Source organism: Monopterus albus, unplaced genomic scaffold (assembly GCF_001952655.1).
Source record: "Monopterus albus unplaced genomic scaffold, M_albus_1.0 scaffold22.1, whole genome shotgun sequence".
Lineage (NCBI taxonomy): Eukaryota > Metazoa > Chordata > Actinopteri > Synbranchiformes > Synbranchidae > Monopterus > Monopterus albus.
Window position 1 is genome coordinate 1,800,247 of NW_018127902.1, and position 19,807 is coordinate 1,820,053.

General features: G+C 42.0%; 1 protein-coding gene across 24 annotated transcripts in view; it reads right to left on the bottom strand.

The window, feature by feature from the left end:
- Positions 1 to 19,807, bottom strand: part of LOC109956842 (regulating synaptic membrane exocytosis protein 1-like) — an 80,735-nt gene that overhangs the window by 27,319 nt on the left and 33,609 nt on the right. For all 24 annotated transcript variants that reach the window (XM_020594234.1, XM_020594231.1, XM_020594237.1 and 21 more), the window contains 7 exons: positions 12,199 to 12,497; positions 10,768 to 11,672; positions 4,040 to 4,080; positions 3,485 to 3,595; positions 3,180 to 3,279; positions 2,201 to 2,324; positions 1,680 to 1,726 (listed from right to left, as the gene is read on the bottom strand). In XM_020594234.1, the coding sequence (XP_020449890.1) occupies positions 1,680 to 1,726; positions 2,201 to 2,324; positions 3,180 to 3,279; positions 3,485 to 3,595; positions 4,040 to 4,080; positions 10,768 to 11,672; positions 12,199 to 12,497 (1,627 nt within the window). The remainder of the gene's footprint in view (positions 1 to 1,679; positions 1,727 to 2,200; positions 2,325 to 3,179; positions 3,280 to 3,484; positions 3,596 to 4,039; positions 4,081 to 10,767; positions 11,673 to 12,198; positions 12,498 to 19,807) is intronic.

Consider the following 19,807-nt stretch of genomic DNA (forward strand, 5'->3'; position numbering starts at 1 on the left):
CACAACCCTCTGACATTCTATCCCCTCCACATGGTTCCTCTGCTACATGTTCCCAGGCTCCACGCTCCGCCACCTGTGCTGCCAGTCCCCGCAGAGACCCACACATACCTGAGCCCAACACTTTCGTCGGAAACGTCAAGAGTTGTCAGGGTTTTTTGCTGCAGTGCTGCCAGGTGTTTGACCACCAGCCCCGGACCTACATCAGTGACAGAGAGCAAATCAGACACATCACCACCAGCCCCGGACCTACATCACTGACAGAGAGAAAATCAGCTACATCATTAACCGTCTCTGAGGGAAAGCACTGCTCTGGGCCGAGGCTGCAGACTCACAAAGACTCTTCATCAGCACCTCCATCTCAGAATTCATGGATGAACTCAGGTCAGTTTTTTCGCCAGCTTCACATCACAGCCAAGCTTCTAGGGAGCTCATGACAATACGCCAAGGGGCTCGCCGTGCCATTGACTATTCCATCGATTTCAGGGTGTTAGCCACGGAGGCCAGCTGGGAGGACCGCCCATTGCGTGCGGGCTTCTGACACGGCCTTAACGACAACATTAAGCTCCCTAGTCAACTTGGCTATCATGATTGACAAACGGCAGTGCTCTTTCCGAAAGGAAAGAGCAGGGCAGCAGCCGACCACACTGACCCGTTCTGCATCTGCACGACCTGCTGAGGTCCGGGCCCCATCCCGTATGGGGGGAACCGACACATCCTTCCAGAGACCTACGGATAAACCCACGGAATTAGGGCACGCTCGTCTGACCCCTGAAGAACGGGCCCGCCGTATCCGCTCCGGGGCTTGCCTCTACTGTGGGGCCCGGGGCCCCAGACCATCTCATCCCGGCCTGTCCGGTGCGGCCAAAAGTGCGGGCAACGCAGTCATTCTCACCATAGTTGACCATTTCTCCAAGGCTGTTCATTTTCTTGCCCTTCCTCAGCTGCCCACTGCTCTCGAAACAGCCCAGCTCCTGGTTCAACACGTTTTTCGCATCCACGGCACTCCCCTCACCATTGTTTCTGACCATGGTCCACAGTTCACCTCACACGTCTGGTCAGCCTTCTGCACAGCCAGTGGTGCTCGCCCCTGTCTTTCCTCAGGTTATCACCCCCAAACAAATGGTCAAGCTGAACGGTTGAACCAGGAGCTGGAAAACGCACTCCGCTGTGTCTCCATTTCCACATCTGAAAACTGGAGTCTGCTGTTGCCTTGGGTAGAATACGCCCACAACACCCTCACCTGTTCTGCCACCGGTATCTCGCCCTTTCAGGCCTCCCTTGGCTACCAACCACCTCTTCTGTCTGCCGCGGAAACCGACATCGCCGTTCCCTCACTCCACGCCCATATCACTCGCTGCCACCAAATTTGGGACGAGACCAGGGCCGGCCCTCTGCACTATTTCCCTCTGTGTATTTTTACTCTCATCATCACTGTACATAATAAATCACTGCTTGCATCGAAGTCGGCTACCTGGGTTTGCCTCTTTCTCGTTCGCTCACTGACAGGTGCGAACGGCACATAACAACAGTTCCCTTAACAAACCACAGACAAAAGTTCAGTCAACGTACAGATATAAAATTAGAGCAGTTTCAAGTGCATAGAGTGTATTTAAATACATAAGTCCTAAACACTGAAAATAATATACGTGGCCAATAAATGTGCCCATATTTACACTTACTAGATTCTAAAGGAGGGTGGGATGACTCTGGGATTCTTGGGATGTCTCTGTAGAATACCAAAGAAGGTCAGTGAATTCAGAGTTACAGGATATAAGATATTTGCAGTGGCAGGACTGTCAGGACAAAAGTGTACACTCATCTTTAAAAATGGATGTGTAAAAGACTCATGGCAACAAAAAGTTTCATAGCAGAAGAAGAGGAAGCACTGAAATAAACATTTACATACTGTATTAACCATGGCGGGTAGTAGAGGTGATAGGGACAGCTATAAAAAGGGATTTTCTCTTGGTTCTGAAGAATTTCAGGGAAGCCATCAGGAGAAGGGGCTCTGCCTTTTAAATCAGCTCTACTTACTGATAAGCTCTATACACTTTTCTGAAGAAGGTTTTGGACATAATTTGGAGGATAGAGCTTTTAGATAAAGGAGGGAGACATATCAAAAGTGTCTGTCAGAAAAAAGTTAATGCCATCACTCAGGTACTTTAATAACAATTGTTACATATAATAGCATTTATCTCACCCTATAGGTCTTGAAACAACTATTTCCACTTGAGGTTGAGACTTGGATTCAAGGATAATGTTGTACACCTCTTTCTTGGTTGCTCCCGGCAATGACTTCCCATTCCACTGTAGCACCTCATCACCTGGACAAGTGAAGAGCCAGAAGAGTGAAGCAGGTGTTAACAGAGAAGTGAAATGTAAATACAACATTTTTTGGGCGTAGTGTATTTGTTTCAACTAATAGCTCCTAAGCTTCAAGCCTCAGTAGGTGTTTCCTTTTGCAGTGGCTCTCAAAGCTGACATTGGTACTGTATTAACTGTGCACTTCTGTTTGAAGAATGCCATACTGTGTCAGACCATGCAGCATTGGCTGTCACTTGAAAGTAATTTAAGCCATCTGGTCTTTAAACTATTCAGTATTTGTAAAGACCCATCAGGTTGTTAAGTGTGGAGTGTGGAAGCTAGCAAGCTATGCTTACTGGCTTAACTCAGGAGCCATTCACTTGTAAGCATTAGCTAACATGTCTCTTTTATGGGTCTAAATGTGGTGATATTAAATTACCTGACTGTCATAACTCACTGCAACAGGTAGTCCTGTAAACCTCAGTGCTTACTACATTATTCAAAAAATGGCACAGAGTATTGTTGGCAGTGCTCAAATCACTACTGACAGTGGTGGCCACCCCATGACAGTTAACTGCCTGTGTGATCACTGGAGTTTCACTGATAGCACAAAATATTTTTAGTTCCCAGCCTCATCGTACAATCATCAGTACCAACAGTCTCATTCGACACCACGAGCATGAGACTTCTAATGTGAGCGATGCCATCACTACATCTGCAGTAACTCAAGCTTAAATTTCTTCTTTATGGTATATTAAAGTTTTTACCAAGGAAGTAAATAGTCAAAACCAAACACCAAGTATATATAGACACATTTCTAAATTTTTGAAATCAGCTTCTCAGTATAGAGCATGATTCATTCAGTGGAATCTCACCTGCTCGTAGATGGCCCACAACATCTGCCAGGCTGCCCTTTTTGACTTTGGTAATAAATGCCCCAAGTCTGCCTGTCTGTGTCATTTTCCCTCCCACTACCTGAAAGGAGAACAAATTTAAAAAAAGAGTAAGTGCATCTGGGGACACGCAATGCCTTTTGTGCTTTCGCAGGCTTTATAAAGCATTACTATTTCTGGTTTGAAAAACTGCTAACAGTGTCTGTTTTCTCTGTGAGCTCCCCTCATCTGGTAACCAAGTCTAAAACAAACACCAAATGATGAATGAAGACTGATTTCCAGCTTACTTTTAGGCCAAGGAGGGAGCCCGCTTCACGAGGCATGGCTGACCTCTTGCTTAGTGTGATGCGTCCAATCAGGTGGTCACCTTCTTTTGACGGCTGCCATGAAACTGGATGCTAAGAGGCCGAGAGGTAAAAGGGAGGACATAAGACAAGCACGTTAATATGGAAAGTTATGATGTATTATGGGAATTATATTGTAATTGGGTTTTGTGGGAAAGAATAATAATGGAAATGTAGAGATGGGGAAAGGAGAAGGAGAGAAAGAAGGAAAAAAGGACAGAGATGAGGTGGGCGAGGGATAATAATGGTAATGTTTGATTCAGTTTCTCTAGTTGTGTTCTGATGAGTAGGCTTTAATAAACAACTAAATGCTTTCTTTTGATTAAGTGTTTGTGTGGCTGTATGTGTATATATACATATGTGGTGACCTTATTTTATTTAAGTGCATTTGCATGTGTCTGTCTGTATGTGAGGAGTACATGTAGGGGCATGTCAGTTACGTGGTCAGAACAGTGGCACATTAAAACTATGAATGTGTCGAATTTTGCAAAAGCTTACATGCCACACTGCGGGATCTAGAGGATGACAGTCCCAATCACCTGCAGGGAGAAAGAAATCAGTTACTTGACCAGTAGAAATACAGTTTATATACAATCTCAAGATACAGTATATAAAACCAGGAGAAAGATAAGGGTCTTAATAAATAAAAGAAAGACTGGATTTGAGATAGTGCTGTCAGGGCTTCACAAAACCCCAGTGGATTTGTTTTAGGGTTTGTCATATGACATCTTGTGAAAGACATCTAATGGCATTATCTTCCTGTCTTCATGATAGATATACTTATGATAAACACTGGGCCCCCTCATAAGCATGGTATGGGATTGCCCTCCAGTAGCCTTCATTTGGAAGGACATTGTACACTCCATTTGCACCATGTGAACAGAGAATTTTACAGTAGATTCAGCCCTTTGTCTCCTTAATGATCCATCAGGGCCAGGAAACTTCTTGCTCAGTGCTGGATAGCTCCACAAACGTCGACACTAAAATGCTTGCTCAACTGTCTACTGGACTTTATGTTTCATAAACTCCTACATTAAATGCACCACCCACTGCTGGCCCACAGGAACATTAAACGGTGATTGGAAAATACTTTTTATTTCTTTTTAATTGCTCTTTTTTTATGAGCAGCTAACTCCATTTCATTGTTTGTACCATTGTGTGCATACAATAATAAAGTCTTTCATTTCATATCTTTAGTTTCATCAATGTGAATGACTTTTAAAATTTTCCTTATTTATTTATTTTATTCTTTTATTTAGTTACTTTACTTTATTCAATTACTTGTATCATTTTCCTCTATTTTTGTATTTTACTTTTTTCCAAATCATGTACTTTTTGTTTGTTGACTCCATGACTGACCAAGTAAATTAACAAACAATGAATGACAAAAAAAAAGATAAGTGGGGGAAAGCAAGGTGTAGAACAACAAAGTACTAAATGCATAAATGCATAAGAATGATGGTTGTAAATCAGAAAAATCAATTTGGAATTTAATATGTCATGATAGTTTGGAACATGTATGTTAAATAAAAGGAGCTAAAAACTTCATTCACGATCAAACTTATTCACTCTGCTCCACTGTCCAAAACCCTGGCCAGAATCTGGCCTCTGACACCAGTGGCTGTCAACGTATCCCCATCTCCATTAACACTGACAGATGGTGGGTGAGTGTAGAGGAGCTAACTGGACTAGCATCAGACCGGAGCAGCCTGAGAGTTTCATGGCCACGTTTCCATCACAGGGGAAAAAACCTAGCAACAACAGTAAGATGAGATCAGATAGAGATTTAAAAGATCTCAGAAGACCTTCAGTATCAAGGTAAGTGAACAGAGTGAAGACAATGATTCAACTCAAGTTACTGGCAAAACATTCACGGCTGTTTGTCAGAAAGGTTTGCAGCAATATTCAGAGTCAAATGAAGTTAAATCAGTTCTATTTATACAGCACCTTTTATACACAGTGGCAAAACAAGGTGCCTCCCATTAAAAATACAGGTAGGATCACAGGAATCCTACAGGAAAAATAAATAAATACATCAAAAAGTAAGACAAAACCAGCTACATGTTTTACACAAGAAAAACATTTTAAATAATTCATTGGCAAAAGAAAAAAGTTTTAAGCTTCTTTTTAAATGTGGAGATGATGGTGACTGATCGCATGTCATCTGAATGTCCCTTCTGGGGAGCCTGACCTTACTCTGGGCACAGTTAAGAAACTACTAGATGACCTGAGGGCAGTACATGGACTGTAATCAGTGAGCAACTCAGTAACATACTGGGGAGACAACCCATTGAAAGCTTTATAGACCAGCAACAGAATCTTAAAATTGATTCTGTATTGTATGGGAAGCCAATGAAAAGGTTTAAGAACCAGGGAGATCATTTCTGTGGGTTATGAGCTCTCTGGCTGCAGCATTTGGAACGAGCTGTAGTCCAGAGATTGTCTCTTTTAGTAGACCTGCAAAAAGAGCATTGCAGTCATACGGTCTGCAAGAGATGAAAGCAAGGACCAATTTTCCAGAATCAGCTTGAGATAAGAAACCACTGATTTTGGGAGTATTTTTAAGGTGATAAATAGCTGTCCCTGTCACAGGGGGAACCAAGCGGAAAATGACAGCGCAGCCAGTGTGAGCAGGTGTGATGGAGATAGTGAAAATGAGAAAAACATCTCAGTAGACTCGATTCCAGTGCTCCTAGTCTGAAATTTGAAAGTCCACTGAGGATGCTTGAGAGGATAAATGCTGAGTAAACGGTTTTAAACTGCTGAGTAAGCCTTTTGTGTTTTGGAGGATGAACACACTGAACATATTATAAAAACTGAGCTACCCTATTAACTGATGCTACATTAGCAGCAGCTCTTTGCAGGTGTGTGTGCGTCATAGCTCCTCTCCCGCTCCATCTGCTGTTTCACTAAATGCAGCCACATAAACTTGACTAAATTTGTCCCTCAGCTTCTAGAGGCATGTACACATCACATGATCTTGAATCCCCATTAACCTGTGTCAACCTGTGAGTGGTGGAGGACTACCAATGGCCTCAATGGACTACGCCTACTGTAAATAACAGCATGTCCTGAGTTAGTTTTTTACATGGATGGTGTCATTTATGTGCACAACACATTTATTCACTCATTCAGTTCAATGAGATGTGGTTAATTCAACTCAAACTAATCAATTAAACCAGATGTTTTGACTATACTAGCTAACGATGCTAACAAAATACAAGATCATTTTGATAAAATCTTGACATGCTCATCGACTGGCCTTCATTTATCTGAGGTGACTCCAAGCTCAAAGCAACACGTTTTGTGGTTTCCATTTCCCCTTGGACGGACGTGGACGCTGATCATGGATGTGCTTCTGTTCATATACAATCTGCACACATGAACACGTTCTGCTCATGTGTGGAGCGCAAGACAGGGGAGCAAAGTGTAAGGGTGTAGGGAGATGGATTAGAGGAAGAAGAAGAGAACTGCATTGGCCAACAAATTCTCTCTCTCTCTCTCACACACACACACACACACAACAGTACTGGGACCAGTGCTGTCCTACCAGAAGACTTCCTCTTCCATTTCATCAACACCATTATCACTTTGGTGTTATGTCTTTACATGAAGTAACCCAATTACACTCAATCACTCCCTGCTTCCATTTTCCCTCAAACACTGAGTTAAAGCTGCTGTGTCATTAAAGCTTCAGTTTAAGGTATGCAGTGGAAAATCCGGTGAAATACAATTTATTGGGCAGACTGGGAAACCACCATGTAAACACTGTATATGATAATCCTCCTAAGAGAGTTACTGGAACATGTAATCAGCTGCTCAAGCATGAAAATGACATAACAAAGTCCTTTTATAGGCTACATCATGTCTGCTCTGAAATGAGTGTTTGAAATAAACCAAGGCTTGTAATCCCAGCAGTGTGAAAACATTGCTTCCTTGTTGTGTTTTACATTAAATCCATTTATTTTACAACTTTTTTTTTTGCTTGTCAAATGTAGCCTGTTTTACAGCTACAGTTCAGACTCTTCATTATGTTAGGTAATATCCCTCTTTTACAGTAAGTTGCTACAACTTAAGTGAATACCCCACTGTAAATATGACTGGGCTGTTTAATTGTAATTACTTTATGATGATCACAAATGGGAGATGAGCCAATAGGTGATATAATGTCACTAAATCAGTAATTACAATCCATTCAACTGTGCAAACAGTCCAGGATATTGTGTGTGAAATCTCAGCTACCTGATTTATACCTTAAGACTAATAAAGCTTGTGTTTACTTGTTGGACAGACATTTGGAGAAGAAACACAACTGATTAATAGAGCTAATATGGTTCATTTACTGCGTTATGCCTGCCTGAGCCTGTAAAAGCAGCTGATCCTTCATAAACTCGAAAATTAGGGGCTTGTTTATCTGCTGTGAAAAACTGGATATCACACATTTTCCTGCTCCTAAATTCAGATAAAACTGAGATGCTGGACCGGCGTGACACAGACACCAATTAACATTAACTCTCAACAACTGTGGGATTTCTCAAAGTCTGACATCTTGGTGTTACATTTGATGCTATGCTATCTTTTAACTAGCACTTTAAAGACATCACTGAGACTGGCTTTTTTCACCTTTGAAACATAACTAGAATTTGGTCTTTTTGGTCCTTGGAAGATGCTGAGACCTGAACTCATGCTTTGTGTCATCTAAACTTAACAATTGCACAATTTTATTCTCAGGTCTGTCATATAGTTGTACTAAATGTCTTCAGAATGCTGCAGCTACAATCTCTTTTACTGAATCTAGAAAATCTGACCACATAAAACTGATTTTAGCTTCCCTCCATTGGCTCCCTATCCATGTCAGGTCAGACTTTAAGGTATACTTCTAATAACATCCCAAAGAAGCACACCCCTTCAAACCTGTCAATCTCCTTTAAAACATATATTCCACCCTGTGCTCTCTGCTCCCAAAATGCAGGGCTCCTGTCTGACCCCGGAGCTAAAAAAGAAGGCTGCAGGGGCTTTCCCTATTGTGCCCCTTTCATCTGGAATAATCTCCTTGTTGAAATCAGACAATCTCACCTGGCAGAATCCAACCTTAACACTCATCTTTACACCATAACTTTCTTGAGTATTTATTGCCTTGTATTTGCTACTGCTGGTAGGTTTCTGTTTCAGTGTATCTATTAAACCTAGTTATGTACAGTATAGTCTACACTGTCCTGCCAAGGAGCTGCAAACCTTTTTCCTTGAGCACACGTGTCCCTCTGTCACTCAGGTTCTCTGTGGACGGGGACCTCTCTCTCTGGCATCCTTCAGGAGTCCCGGCTTCCTACCTGTTCCTCTCCCCCTCAATTTGTTCATTTCCTATTCATTTGTTCAGTCCCTTTGTCCTTTCTCTCTCTCTCTAATGTGTGTTTGTTTCCTTCCCCTGTATGTTTGAATGATGTGTTTGTCCTCCTACCAGGTCTTTGTCTGCTGTGACATACAATAGAACAAAACCAGTTGTTTTATGTATTAACTTGAGGAAGGTTTCAGCCTTACTGAAGTACAAAGCTAGTTAGACCCTTACACTTCAACTGCAAACATATAACATGCGGTTCCAAAAATGACATTTGTAAAAAAGAAAAAAGAAGAAAAAACTACATGACCCTATGTTACTGTACTTTAGCCATCTTAGTTAACCTACTGCAATACATCTATGTAGGGATACATACTCTACATTACTTCATCTTGCAAAATTTTATGCCTCTGATGAGAGTAAAGAAGACATCCTGTTTTGAGGCCCAGCTATCTAAAGAGTGTTTAAAACAGCTAATAATCTAAATCCACACCATCTACCCATTATCAGTTCCTGATTTATAGTAATCTGGATTAAAACATCTGGAGCAGGCCCCTTCTGTGACTGGTGACAGAGATAAGGCGATAAAGCTCAGTTAACTCCAGCTACTGCCTCTTAAACACAAACACTCTCACATGGCTTATTTTAGCACAGCCTAGCATGGCTTCTGCTACTTCTGCGGGAAGTATCAAGAATCCAGCAGCATGCAACCGCAGCCAGGCTTGATTGTAGTCAGTGGTCTGTGGTTGGCTAGTGCTGTGAAAAATTACGTAGCAAGCGAGCCACTGACCTATTTCCACAAATCTGCAGGCCTAAATCACATGGACTATCCAAATAAATGAGAGTTGTCCTGAGAGAGGGTTTAGCAAAGCACAGAGGTAGAGATGACACACAGGGATAGTAATACTTGTTGTACTAATGCCTGTACAATCTAGTTGTATTTTTATTTGCTTCCTTCACTTGCTGCTTTAAAGTGCTTTTGATTTGTGTTACTGTCTATTTAGATTTGTGTTATTGCTCATCTACTTTATATTTCACTTGCATTGTGTAGCATTATGTGGACAGCAAAGTAAGAATTTCATTGTACAAGGAAACACATTTCCTAACTGTGCATATGACAAATAAACACAGTGACTTGACTTTGACTTGACTAATACACGCTGTGCTGGGTGGGTGCTTCTTCCTATCATTTATTGTACAAGTTTAGAGTGTGTTGATATTAGAATAATCGTACAAGCTACAATATCTCTTGCTTTTTTGCATTTTTATAATTCTACTACCAAATCTATTTTAGAAGCTGGGACTAGGAAAACATGGCCATGAAGACATTGAAGTGAGAGGGACTTTATTATGGCATTGCTCTTTTACCTATTCATGTTAGGATAACCAGATCTTTACATCCATCTCCTACCTGAATTAAAATATTCTTTCTGATCACTTGTTCAATCATTCAATCACAATCACTATTAGCTGCAGGCCAGGTTGCAATCAGACCACCAGACCCATCACCAATACTGTACGATTCTGGTTCAGTACATTTATATTTGGCAGTGTACTAGGTGCTACAGGAAGAGTCTGGACGTGTTTTTGACAATGACCTGAATGCAATAAGTGACGTGATCAAACCGAAGTAAGTATCTCTTGATTCAGGTAGACAAAGTGAGGATCCCATGTGGACAGTAAGGCTGAACATGTGAGATAGGTGAGAACTGCTCATGACCAACTTTCGGTGAGTCAAAAAAGAGCAAACATCTATATGAAACAGTGTCTAATGCAAGCTACAATATCAATAAGCAATGCAAGACATGAATGACAGCAAACAGTGCAAGGTTTGCAAGTTTGGACAGATTTAGCTTAGTAAGCTGTGAGTGAGCCCATCGGTCTGACTGACCTTTCTCGCTGACGCTTTCCATGTCCACATCCTCACAACTGGTGTACTCAGGCGTGGAGCCACCCTCCTCCTCTGAGCTGCTGATGGACATCTGCCTCTTGTTGACTCCGCGCTTGCTCTTGTAGGACCGTGGAGGGGGCGGCCGCAGAGATTCCGACTGGTCTGAGCTCTGAGAGTCCTTCCTGAGCAGTTTATCCCCACCTTTGTCTCTTGGTGTCCATGTTGTACCAGACTCTAGGCGGCCCTTGTTTGGGCCCCAGTCCGGAGGAACTGTTTCCCCAGGCTGGGGCCCTGATCTCACTCCACCTCCAGCAGATGGAGCTCCCCCTCCGACCCCCACGGTCCTATCCACAGAGTAGGCTCGGTGGTTCTCCAAGACGGCCTTGCGGTCTCCCTCCCCACCTCCACCCCTCCTGGCCAGACGGTTTTCAGGCACCTCCCTTGCACTGCCTCCCCCACCTCCTCCTTCACCAGGCCCCAGTCCAACTTCATTGATCGCCAGATCACTGTGTCGGCGTTCGTGGCGTACCTTAGACACCTTAGCATGCATACGCATTTCCTGCTCCTCCTTCTGTGGTTTCACCGGGTACCTTGCCAGGTTGGGATCACTACGATAGCGATTCTGAAACTCCTCCTCACGACGCTGCTGCTCCCTCTGCTCCTCATCCTCTGGCTGTCTCCGGTGTATTTCTGAATGACCAAAATTATCCTCTCCATCCTCGTACTCCTGAGAATGGATCTTCTCCAGCCTGCGTCCATCTCCCAGCCGCCTTTCTCCTCTCTCTCCAGGGGCCATACGCTCATCCAGGGATAACTGAGATGATAACTTCCCAGCAGGCCTCCGGCCACGTCCGCGTCCAGTGCCTCTCTTAACATTTTGTTCATGGAGAGAAACTGGTCTTTTCCTGGATGAGAAGAGGACACATTATGTACCATATGCTGTACAGAAACAGACATAAACACAGGTGCATCATTGCATTTGTAAAAGGAGAAAATGCTGAGATGGAGTTTTTTTTATATAGATATAAAAATATTCCCTGCTAAAAACTTGCCTTTCTATATTTGTAAAACCATGGTTTACTCAATTTTAACCAAACAAACTGAAAATTCTACTAACCAAGATGAGACAGTGATGAAGTCTTACGTCACTCAGCCACCAAATGAAAACGAAGGCACTGAATCAAAGACCTCTCAGGACTACAACCTGTGACCTTGATTCTCCACTGGTTAAACCAACACAGATCTACTCTTGTTTTACCCCAGGGATTAAAAACAACATGATCTTCAGCAAATATATACTATAAAAAATTGTCCAAAGCCAACATTTCCAGCTTGTGGCTGTTAAATAAAACATCCTCCTATGACAGCTACTGCAGTATAAAAAATAAAACCACAGAGGTTGTGTTCAGTGTGTGTCGTTTGCTGCCATACTTTTCTCTAGGTGGTTCACTTTGGGACCGAGATCCAGGCATGGTGTCAGCACCCTTGGCACCAGTGACACCGGTGGGTGGCTGTGTCCCGTCCAGCCCAGCGTTGGTATTGGTGGTGGATGGCGGGGCTTGAGACCTGGAGCGGAGCAGCTTCCTGTCCCGCTGGTCCTCACCTTTCATGGCTGGGTCGTTCAAGGAGGTGCTCAGGCCCCCAGGCCGCACCCCTGACCCCGAAAACCATTCTCCTGATTTGGTGAGAATCTCTTGCTGCTTACGGCACAGGTTGCAAACCCACATCACCTACAGGGGTTGAAAGGACAGAAGTGTTTGCAAGCTCACTTCAGCAGCATTAGAGAAGAACATTAAATAAAAAATGGTTAGGTATGCCTGTGACACAAAATCTGCATGGTTTACACAACACATCTGTTTTATCAAATATACGGCCTAAACATAAAAGCCAAACATATGTAGCAGTGTTAATTTTATGTAAGCAGCTGCAGTTTCTCTTATACATTAAAAAGAACTGGCATGTCTTTCACCTTTCACAAACACTTATCTTTTGGTTCACATAGGGTAGGCTGTATGGTGGTAGGTCATATTTACAAAAAGAACTAATCTTACAACATCTTGGTATCTGCCCCACTCACTTTTCCCTCCTTCCTTCCTTTGCTACAACTACTCAAATATTAAGGGGCACTTAGACTATGTTTTAATTTTCAACATATTCATTGTGATCACTGAACTCTAGATGGCATGGTACTGTGCACATACTGTATATACGTATGTTGTGTTGATCCCAAATTAGAAAGAGTAATGTCAGTGCATAATCTTTGCACATGATCTACTGTGATTTAGCCTCTACAATTCTACCGTTTGAAATGTCCTATCACAAAGTAGGATTGATGACTGAGATGTACAGTAGCCATAACAAAATGTGATTTTCCAACATCAAATACTCACATGTAGCCATAGTTACTGATATCACCTCACTTCCACAGCACAAAAACAGGATTTATCTTGCGCCGCCTTTAGAATCCCAGCAGTTTGTTTTCCAGAGGATTAATACAAAGCAAAGAGAGAACACAGTTGTCCCTTGTATTCCACTACATAAAAACAAAACGCCTCTGAAAATCCCAAAATGTTACACCTTGACAGACAGTGGGATGGACTGTTGCAGTCAGATTAGGGGTAGGCCTTCAGCGCGTTGAAGCACATTCATCATGGAGCGACTGAAACCTAGTTGGCGCATGTCCAGACTAATCTAAAGTAAATCAGCAGCCCACACGGCCCACAGCTGCCGGGCAGCTACCCCGCCTCACACTACATGGTCCTTCTCTCTTTCTTTTTTCCACCTCTTTACCTCAGCTAAACGGCCACAGATTAGCAGTGGCTGGTAATCCTTTCAGTTCATCACTATTACTCAACTCACCATCAGCTGACAAGCTCACAATTTCTAACCTTCAGACTCCCCCCCTCCTTCATCATCACTTTGAACACAGGTTTGAGATTAATGTTGGAATCCCCTTCTCATATCTTTCCCCCTGCACAATGAGATAAACTAAGCTACCTTATATAGAGCTTGTACCCCTGTAATTTCAGCCAAAACCATCAAACCATTCTTCACATCTTGATTCCTATTAAACATTTTAAACTTTACTGTGACAACCTAGATCTAGACCGATGAAATTTTTGATTTTGTTATAAACGTTTTTCTACATAACCCTCTTTGGCATTTAATGCAAATATTTTAAGATTTTACAGTTTAATTTTCAGTAGGGAAACATAAATGAAACTCAAATAATATTGTGTAGGGCTGGTATCAATTCTCAGTAGGCCTGCCTTATTGGTACCAATTAAAACATGTCCATAGGACTGAGCATCAGATACTGTTAAAGTTGGCATTGAATAGCTATCTGGTCAGATTCCTGATTTAAATATTAATACACGTTTTTACGTCATCTTCTTGTACATCAGCATGTGGTTTGACACCACATCTGCAAACTCAGCTGCATTGCCAGGTGATGAAAAATGAATAATCATACTAAGAATTCAAAATTATCCAATTTCAAGACATTCTGAAGTTGAATGACTTTTTTTTTAATTTATCCTTTATTTAACCAGCTAAAGTCTCATTATGATGAACATGTTTTTTTCAAGCGTGACCTGGCCAAGAGGGGAGCAAATGCATTCAAACCCAGACTGTTGATTGTAATAAGCTCAGAGAAGAGAGCAATGTTTATTTTACAGGACAAACTGTGCATCCCAGCATGCAGGGAAATAGGTGATATGCGTATGCAACATGTGTGTATTCCCCACAGCCGGAAGCTGGCAACTATTTTGGTAAATTGGGTTATGGTAAAGAATTAACTTTAATTTAACCCCTAACCCCTACTAAGCCTGAGTCTACAGTACCTGTAAACCTGCCAAGGTTTACAACATCTGGCTAATATCAACTTTTCCTGTCAAGGTCGGCAGTTCACCATCTTGTCTGCAGCCAGGGTCTTTAGATCACAACTGATGTACTCAAGGTTCAGTCAGTAGCTGAATATTTATGGGTTGTTTGCCAATGAAAGTAAATGCTCTAACTCACAAGGCTGATCCTTGAATGAGAGTATCATATAGAAGAACACACTATGGGAGTTATAAATCATATTGTATAAAGAAATGTATTCATGCTTGTTAAATGTGTAGTCATGTTTACAATCACATAAAACAAAGCTTTTTAAAAAAGTATTCAAGCAACTTCCAGAACTTAATGGAGTGATGGAAGGTGCCTGGTGAACTAGAGAGCATAATGTCAGCTACTCGGCTAAGCCAACCAATAACCTCCCTCCGTTCAGAGGCAGTCCACTCTGGTATCACCTCGGGTTCATCTCAGCCGCCTCACGTCATGTGGAGCGGACTGTAAGAATGTTTCTGTGGGTATTTGTTGTACATACTGTATATGTAGGACATTTCTAAATCCTTGCCTAGAAGAGTGTGGCGTGGGTGTGTGTGTGTGTGTGTGTGTGAAAAATAAGCAGTGCCATCTCTGTCATGTAATAATGTCAACCTCCTCCTGCCTATAAAAATGTGCTTCTCCATGGTAACAAACCACAGTGAAAAGCCAGTGAGAGGAAAGGGGACTACGCAGTGTGTATGTGTGTGTGTCTACAAAACTGAGAAAGAGAGAAACAGTGTGTGTCAAAGAATTATTTAACAAAAGAAAAGCAAATGCCACTTACTACCTTGAGGTGACATGGCATTTAGCATGAATCCTTGTCTGATATGAAATTGAACACAGATTTCCTCTCCCCTTGCTTTCCTTTCATGTTCTTTTATATTCATTTCCTTTTTTGTGTTGCTTAAGCTCTTGTTTCCTTTTCTTTTTTGCTTCTTTTCTTTCCCATCCCTTTCTTTCCATTTTTCTCTATTTCTCTTTCTCCTTCCCTTTCCTAGTCATTTATTTCCTTTCCATTTCACCTTCCTTTTACTGTCCTTTGATTTCCTCTACTTGTCTTTTTTCCTTCCCTTTACCTTCCATTTGTTTCTTTCTGCTACTTTCCCTTATCTCCTCCTCCTTTTTGCTTTCCTTTGCCTTCCACTCCACTCCCTTTTCCTTTTGTTTCCTTTCCTTTCCTTTCTTTTCTTGCCTTCTCCTTAGTTTCCTTTCCACATTTTGTTTCCATTGATTTTCTTTTTTGCCATTTAGTTTCCTTTGCTTACCTTCATTTCCTCTCCCCTCATCTGTCTGCTTTCTTCTTGTTTCCTTTTTCCTGTCCTTTCCTTGTCCTTTATTCCTTTCTTTCCCCCTTCTTGTCTTATACTTAGTTCATTCCTCTGCTTTCTTTCCATTTCCTTTTCTCTTTTCTTTTCTGATTTCCTTTCATCTATGCTCACCTTATACCTCAGTTGACACACTGGCCTGACTTGACAAATGAGGACACCACACTCCTGTTGCTCATACCTTTCTATCCTGTAACCCCTTTCCTTCATCATACACCCCCAGCACTGTTCCATCTATCTGCTGACAAAATGGTGAAGATATGCATTGCTGCTGCAGCTCGGCTGACAGCAGCACTCCATGGCAGTCCATGGTGACAACAGCATTTATTTAGGCCAAAACGGGTGAACATCAGCTTTTGGGCAGAATAGATGGGAGCCATGAGTAGGGGTGGTAGAGAACAGTGACCCCACCCTAAACGCACATGCACACACGCACCTTGACAGAATGACATATGAGGCAGCGCTGTGTGTAAATTGCCGTCATTTAGGGAACAGTAAATCCTGAATGGTGAAAAGAAAGATGACTGCAAAAAACAAAATGCCCCATTTCCTCCAGTAAGGCAGTAGATCAACTCTGCCAGTAGGCCAGCAATGCTGAAAGAAAAACAGAAATGTTGTGGCGGCAAGTCCACACTGTTTTTACATTTCTCAGCTCGATAGCAAGACTTTCTCTGTGCTTTAGCTGCTATGATTATGGTAACTGAATGGTTGGATATCCTCCATCCATTATCTACACAACTGATCCTGTAAAGGGTCATGGGGGTGCTGGAGCCAATCCCAGTCACGTTTGGGTTGTACACCTTGGACAGGTCTTCAGTCTATCACTGGGCTGACACCTAATCACATTCAAAACTACAGCCAGTCAACCTAAACTGCATGTCTTTGGACTATGGGAGGAAGCCGGAGTACCTGGAGAGAACCCACAGAGGTACAGAGAGAACATCTACACAGAAATGCAGAGGTCAACCATAAGGTTCAAATCTGAAACCTTCTTCTTGCTGTGAGGCGGCAGTGTTAGTCATTGTACCACCGTGCCCACCATCTAATAATATGATTTAACATAATATGAAAGCATGATAGGTATAATTGAAATTGTGTGACAAAATTAGTAAAATTTGTAAGATTTGTCGTTCTGTGATTTGGTCACATTGCATTCTTGAGGCAAACCTTTTGGGGGGAAAAAAAATCAGACGACTTTTTTTTACCAGCAGCAGGTCCTAATTTCACAGCTAGTTTCATGATCTTATTCTCATGAGAGTTATGTGCTGCCTGCCTTTGGTGACATTAGCATTTAAACTCTAAATTTCCACAGATTCCACGCAGACTGAAGCACTGAGTGCATTGAGAACAAATGGGAGTGAAAGCCTCAAACCCTGTAAGTCACACACACCTGGATTTAAAAAAAATGGGTTTTTCCTGGATTTCTAAGCTGATAGTAGATGTTTTGGGACCACAAAATACATGCAACCCTATGTTAAGTCGACTTACAGAGTGCTAAGGTTACAACGAGATCTATTTTTTTTTTATGTCATAATGACATTAAAATCTGTGAACTGTCACCTTCCATGCAAGAAGATCATTTGGGTTTATTACAACTGTGATCAAATTTTCAGTTTTGGCCATCATTTCAAGCCCAATTGTGCAATTTAACATTAGCAGTCATTCACTCAAACAAAGCTAAACCAAGACAACAGCCTGTAAGCCACAAATGATTTACAGACAGTCTAGGTCATACTGTAATTTTACCCTTTGCATTCATTTTCTTCTCTGGATCAGTCTGCTCAACAGAATGATTTGTTTAAAGTCTTACTTCTCTGCTTTACCTATCTGAGTCCTTTTTAGTGATGTTGCTGGATTTCAATTATTATATTAATAAGTAAAGTATCAATAGCACAGTTATAAACTGTACTTTTGCTGTGTATCCACATGGTATGTCAGAAAAACACACAGGAACACTTTTTCAGTAGGGGTGATAGTGATAGGAGCTGTAATATTAATGACTCGCCTTGAGAATGTTGCTATTGGCTTTTGCTAGATCCAGTCAAGGAGATCCTACTATTAGACACACAGGCCTTACACAAGGGCCGATATGTCACATTTGTCATTGTCAGAAACATTGTTTTGTAGTCAAAAAACTGTGCATGTTGGTGTGGCAGCAGATATACTGGGAGAGAGAAGAGACAGAACAGACAGTGAAAGAGGGGGATACAGAGTTACCCAGAGATTCTTGGGCTGCTACCAACACAGTGGTGTATGAGAAGTGTTAGTCATCTAGTTCTGAGAAACATGACTGAGATCATGCAGTGTACTCTCTCCTCTCTAAAATGTGCAGTGTCAGCTTGATGCAGTAAGCAAGCAAGACTCTGAGTGGCAGTATGAATCTGAGCATATGTATTTGTACATATGTGTTCCTGGTAGACTGTGGTTAGTGAGAGACAAAATACTACTACTAATACAGCAAACATAAGAAACAACTGCAGCCAGACTACTGAAAATGCCAAAATAAACATGTGCATGTCCTGAATAATGTAGGTGTGAATAACAGTCTAGGCTGCATTTTACAATGCTGACAACGATGGATCTGTGTTCCCCAGATTATTATTAGATTAGTATTATTATTAGATTACAACATCCTTATTTTAGCATTAATTACCATTAACATGGGTATAGAAATTTATGATGAGCCTGTGTTTCCAAGGCTTGACTTAGTCAATACTGTATGCATGAGTGTTGATGTTATCACACCAATCAATGGCCTATTATTACTAGTTATTAAAGCATAGTTATGTCTCAGGTCCCTAATCCACCCAAAAGGTTGTTTTCATGCCATAACCCTTAATTGTTATGATAACAATAATAAAACATAGCTGTTTCATGCACAAAAACTACTTGATTAGATGTAGGAACAAACATTACTTGATTAGGGAAGATTTTTAGGTAAAAAATACTCATTGATAAAATAAAAACAGCTTTTTTTTATAATGAAATGTTTTATAACCATCCCATCCACCTCAAACTCCCGCTGAGACAAACTTTCTTACAACATATACTATTTGACATTAGTTCCCCCTTTGTTTACACCACAGTTAGAACCACTAGAGGTCACCTGATTACCACATCTACCAATACAGGGAGATGCAGGAGGAACCTCCTCAACCATATTTATAGATGTGATTACTACAGACAATGATCATTCAATGGCATGACACTGCAGTTCAGAAATAACTTTTTCCACATGCTAAAACTGATTTAACTTGCAAACTATAGCCATTTAATGATGGATTCTGTTTGCAAAATAGTCCAGTGAATGACTTTTAGTTACAGACACTGATAATATAACATACATTATCTTTTAATTTCAAGTTAAAGAACCTTCTTGAACCGCCACCTTACTGTGGTGGAGGGGTTTGAGTACCCGAATGATCCTAGGAGCTATGTTGTCGGGGGCTATATGTCCCTGGTAGAGTCTCCCAAGGCAAACAGGTCCTGGGTGACGGGTCAGACTAAGAGCGGGTTCAAAAGCCCTTTATGAATAGATTAAAATCAAGGACCATGATGTCGCCCAGCATGGCGCAGCCGGGGCCCCACCCTGGAGCTAGGCTCGGGATTGGGGCTTGAATGTGAGCGCCTGGTGGCCGGGCTTAGCCCGAACGAGCAACGTGGGGACGTCCTCCCGTGGGCCCACCACCTGCAGGAGGATCCGTAAGGGGCCGGTGCACAGTGGATTGGGCAGCAGTCGAAGGCAGGGGCCCCGACAACCCGATCTCTGGACACGGCTAGCCCTGGGGACATGGAATGTCACCTCGCTGGTGGGGAAGGAGCCCGAGCTTGTGCAGGAGGTTGAG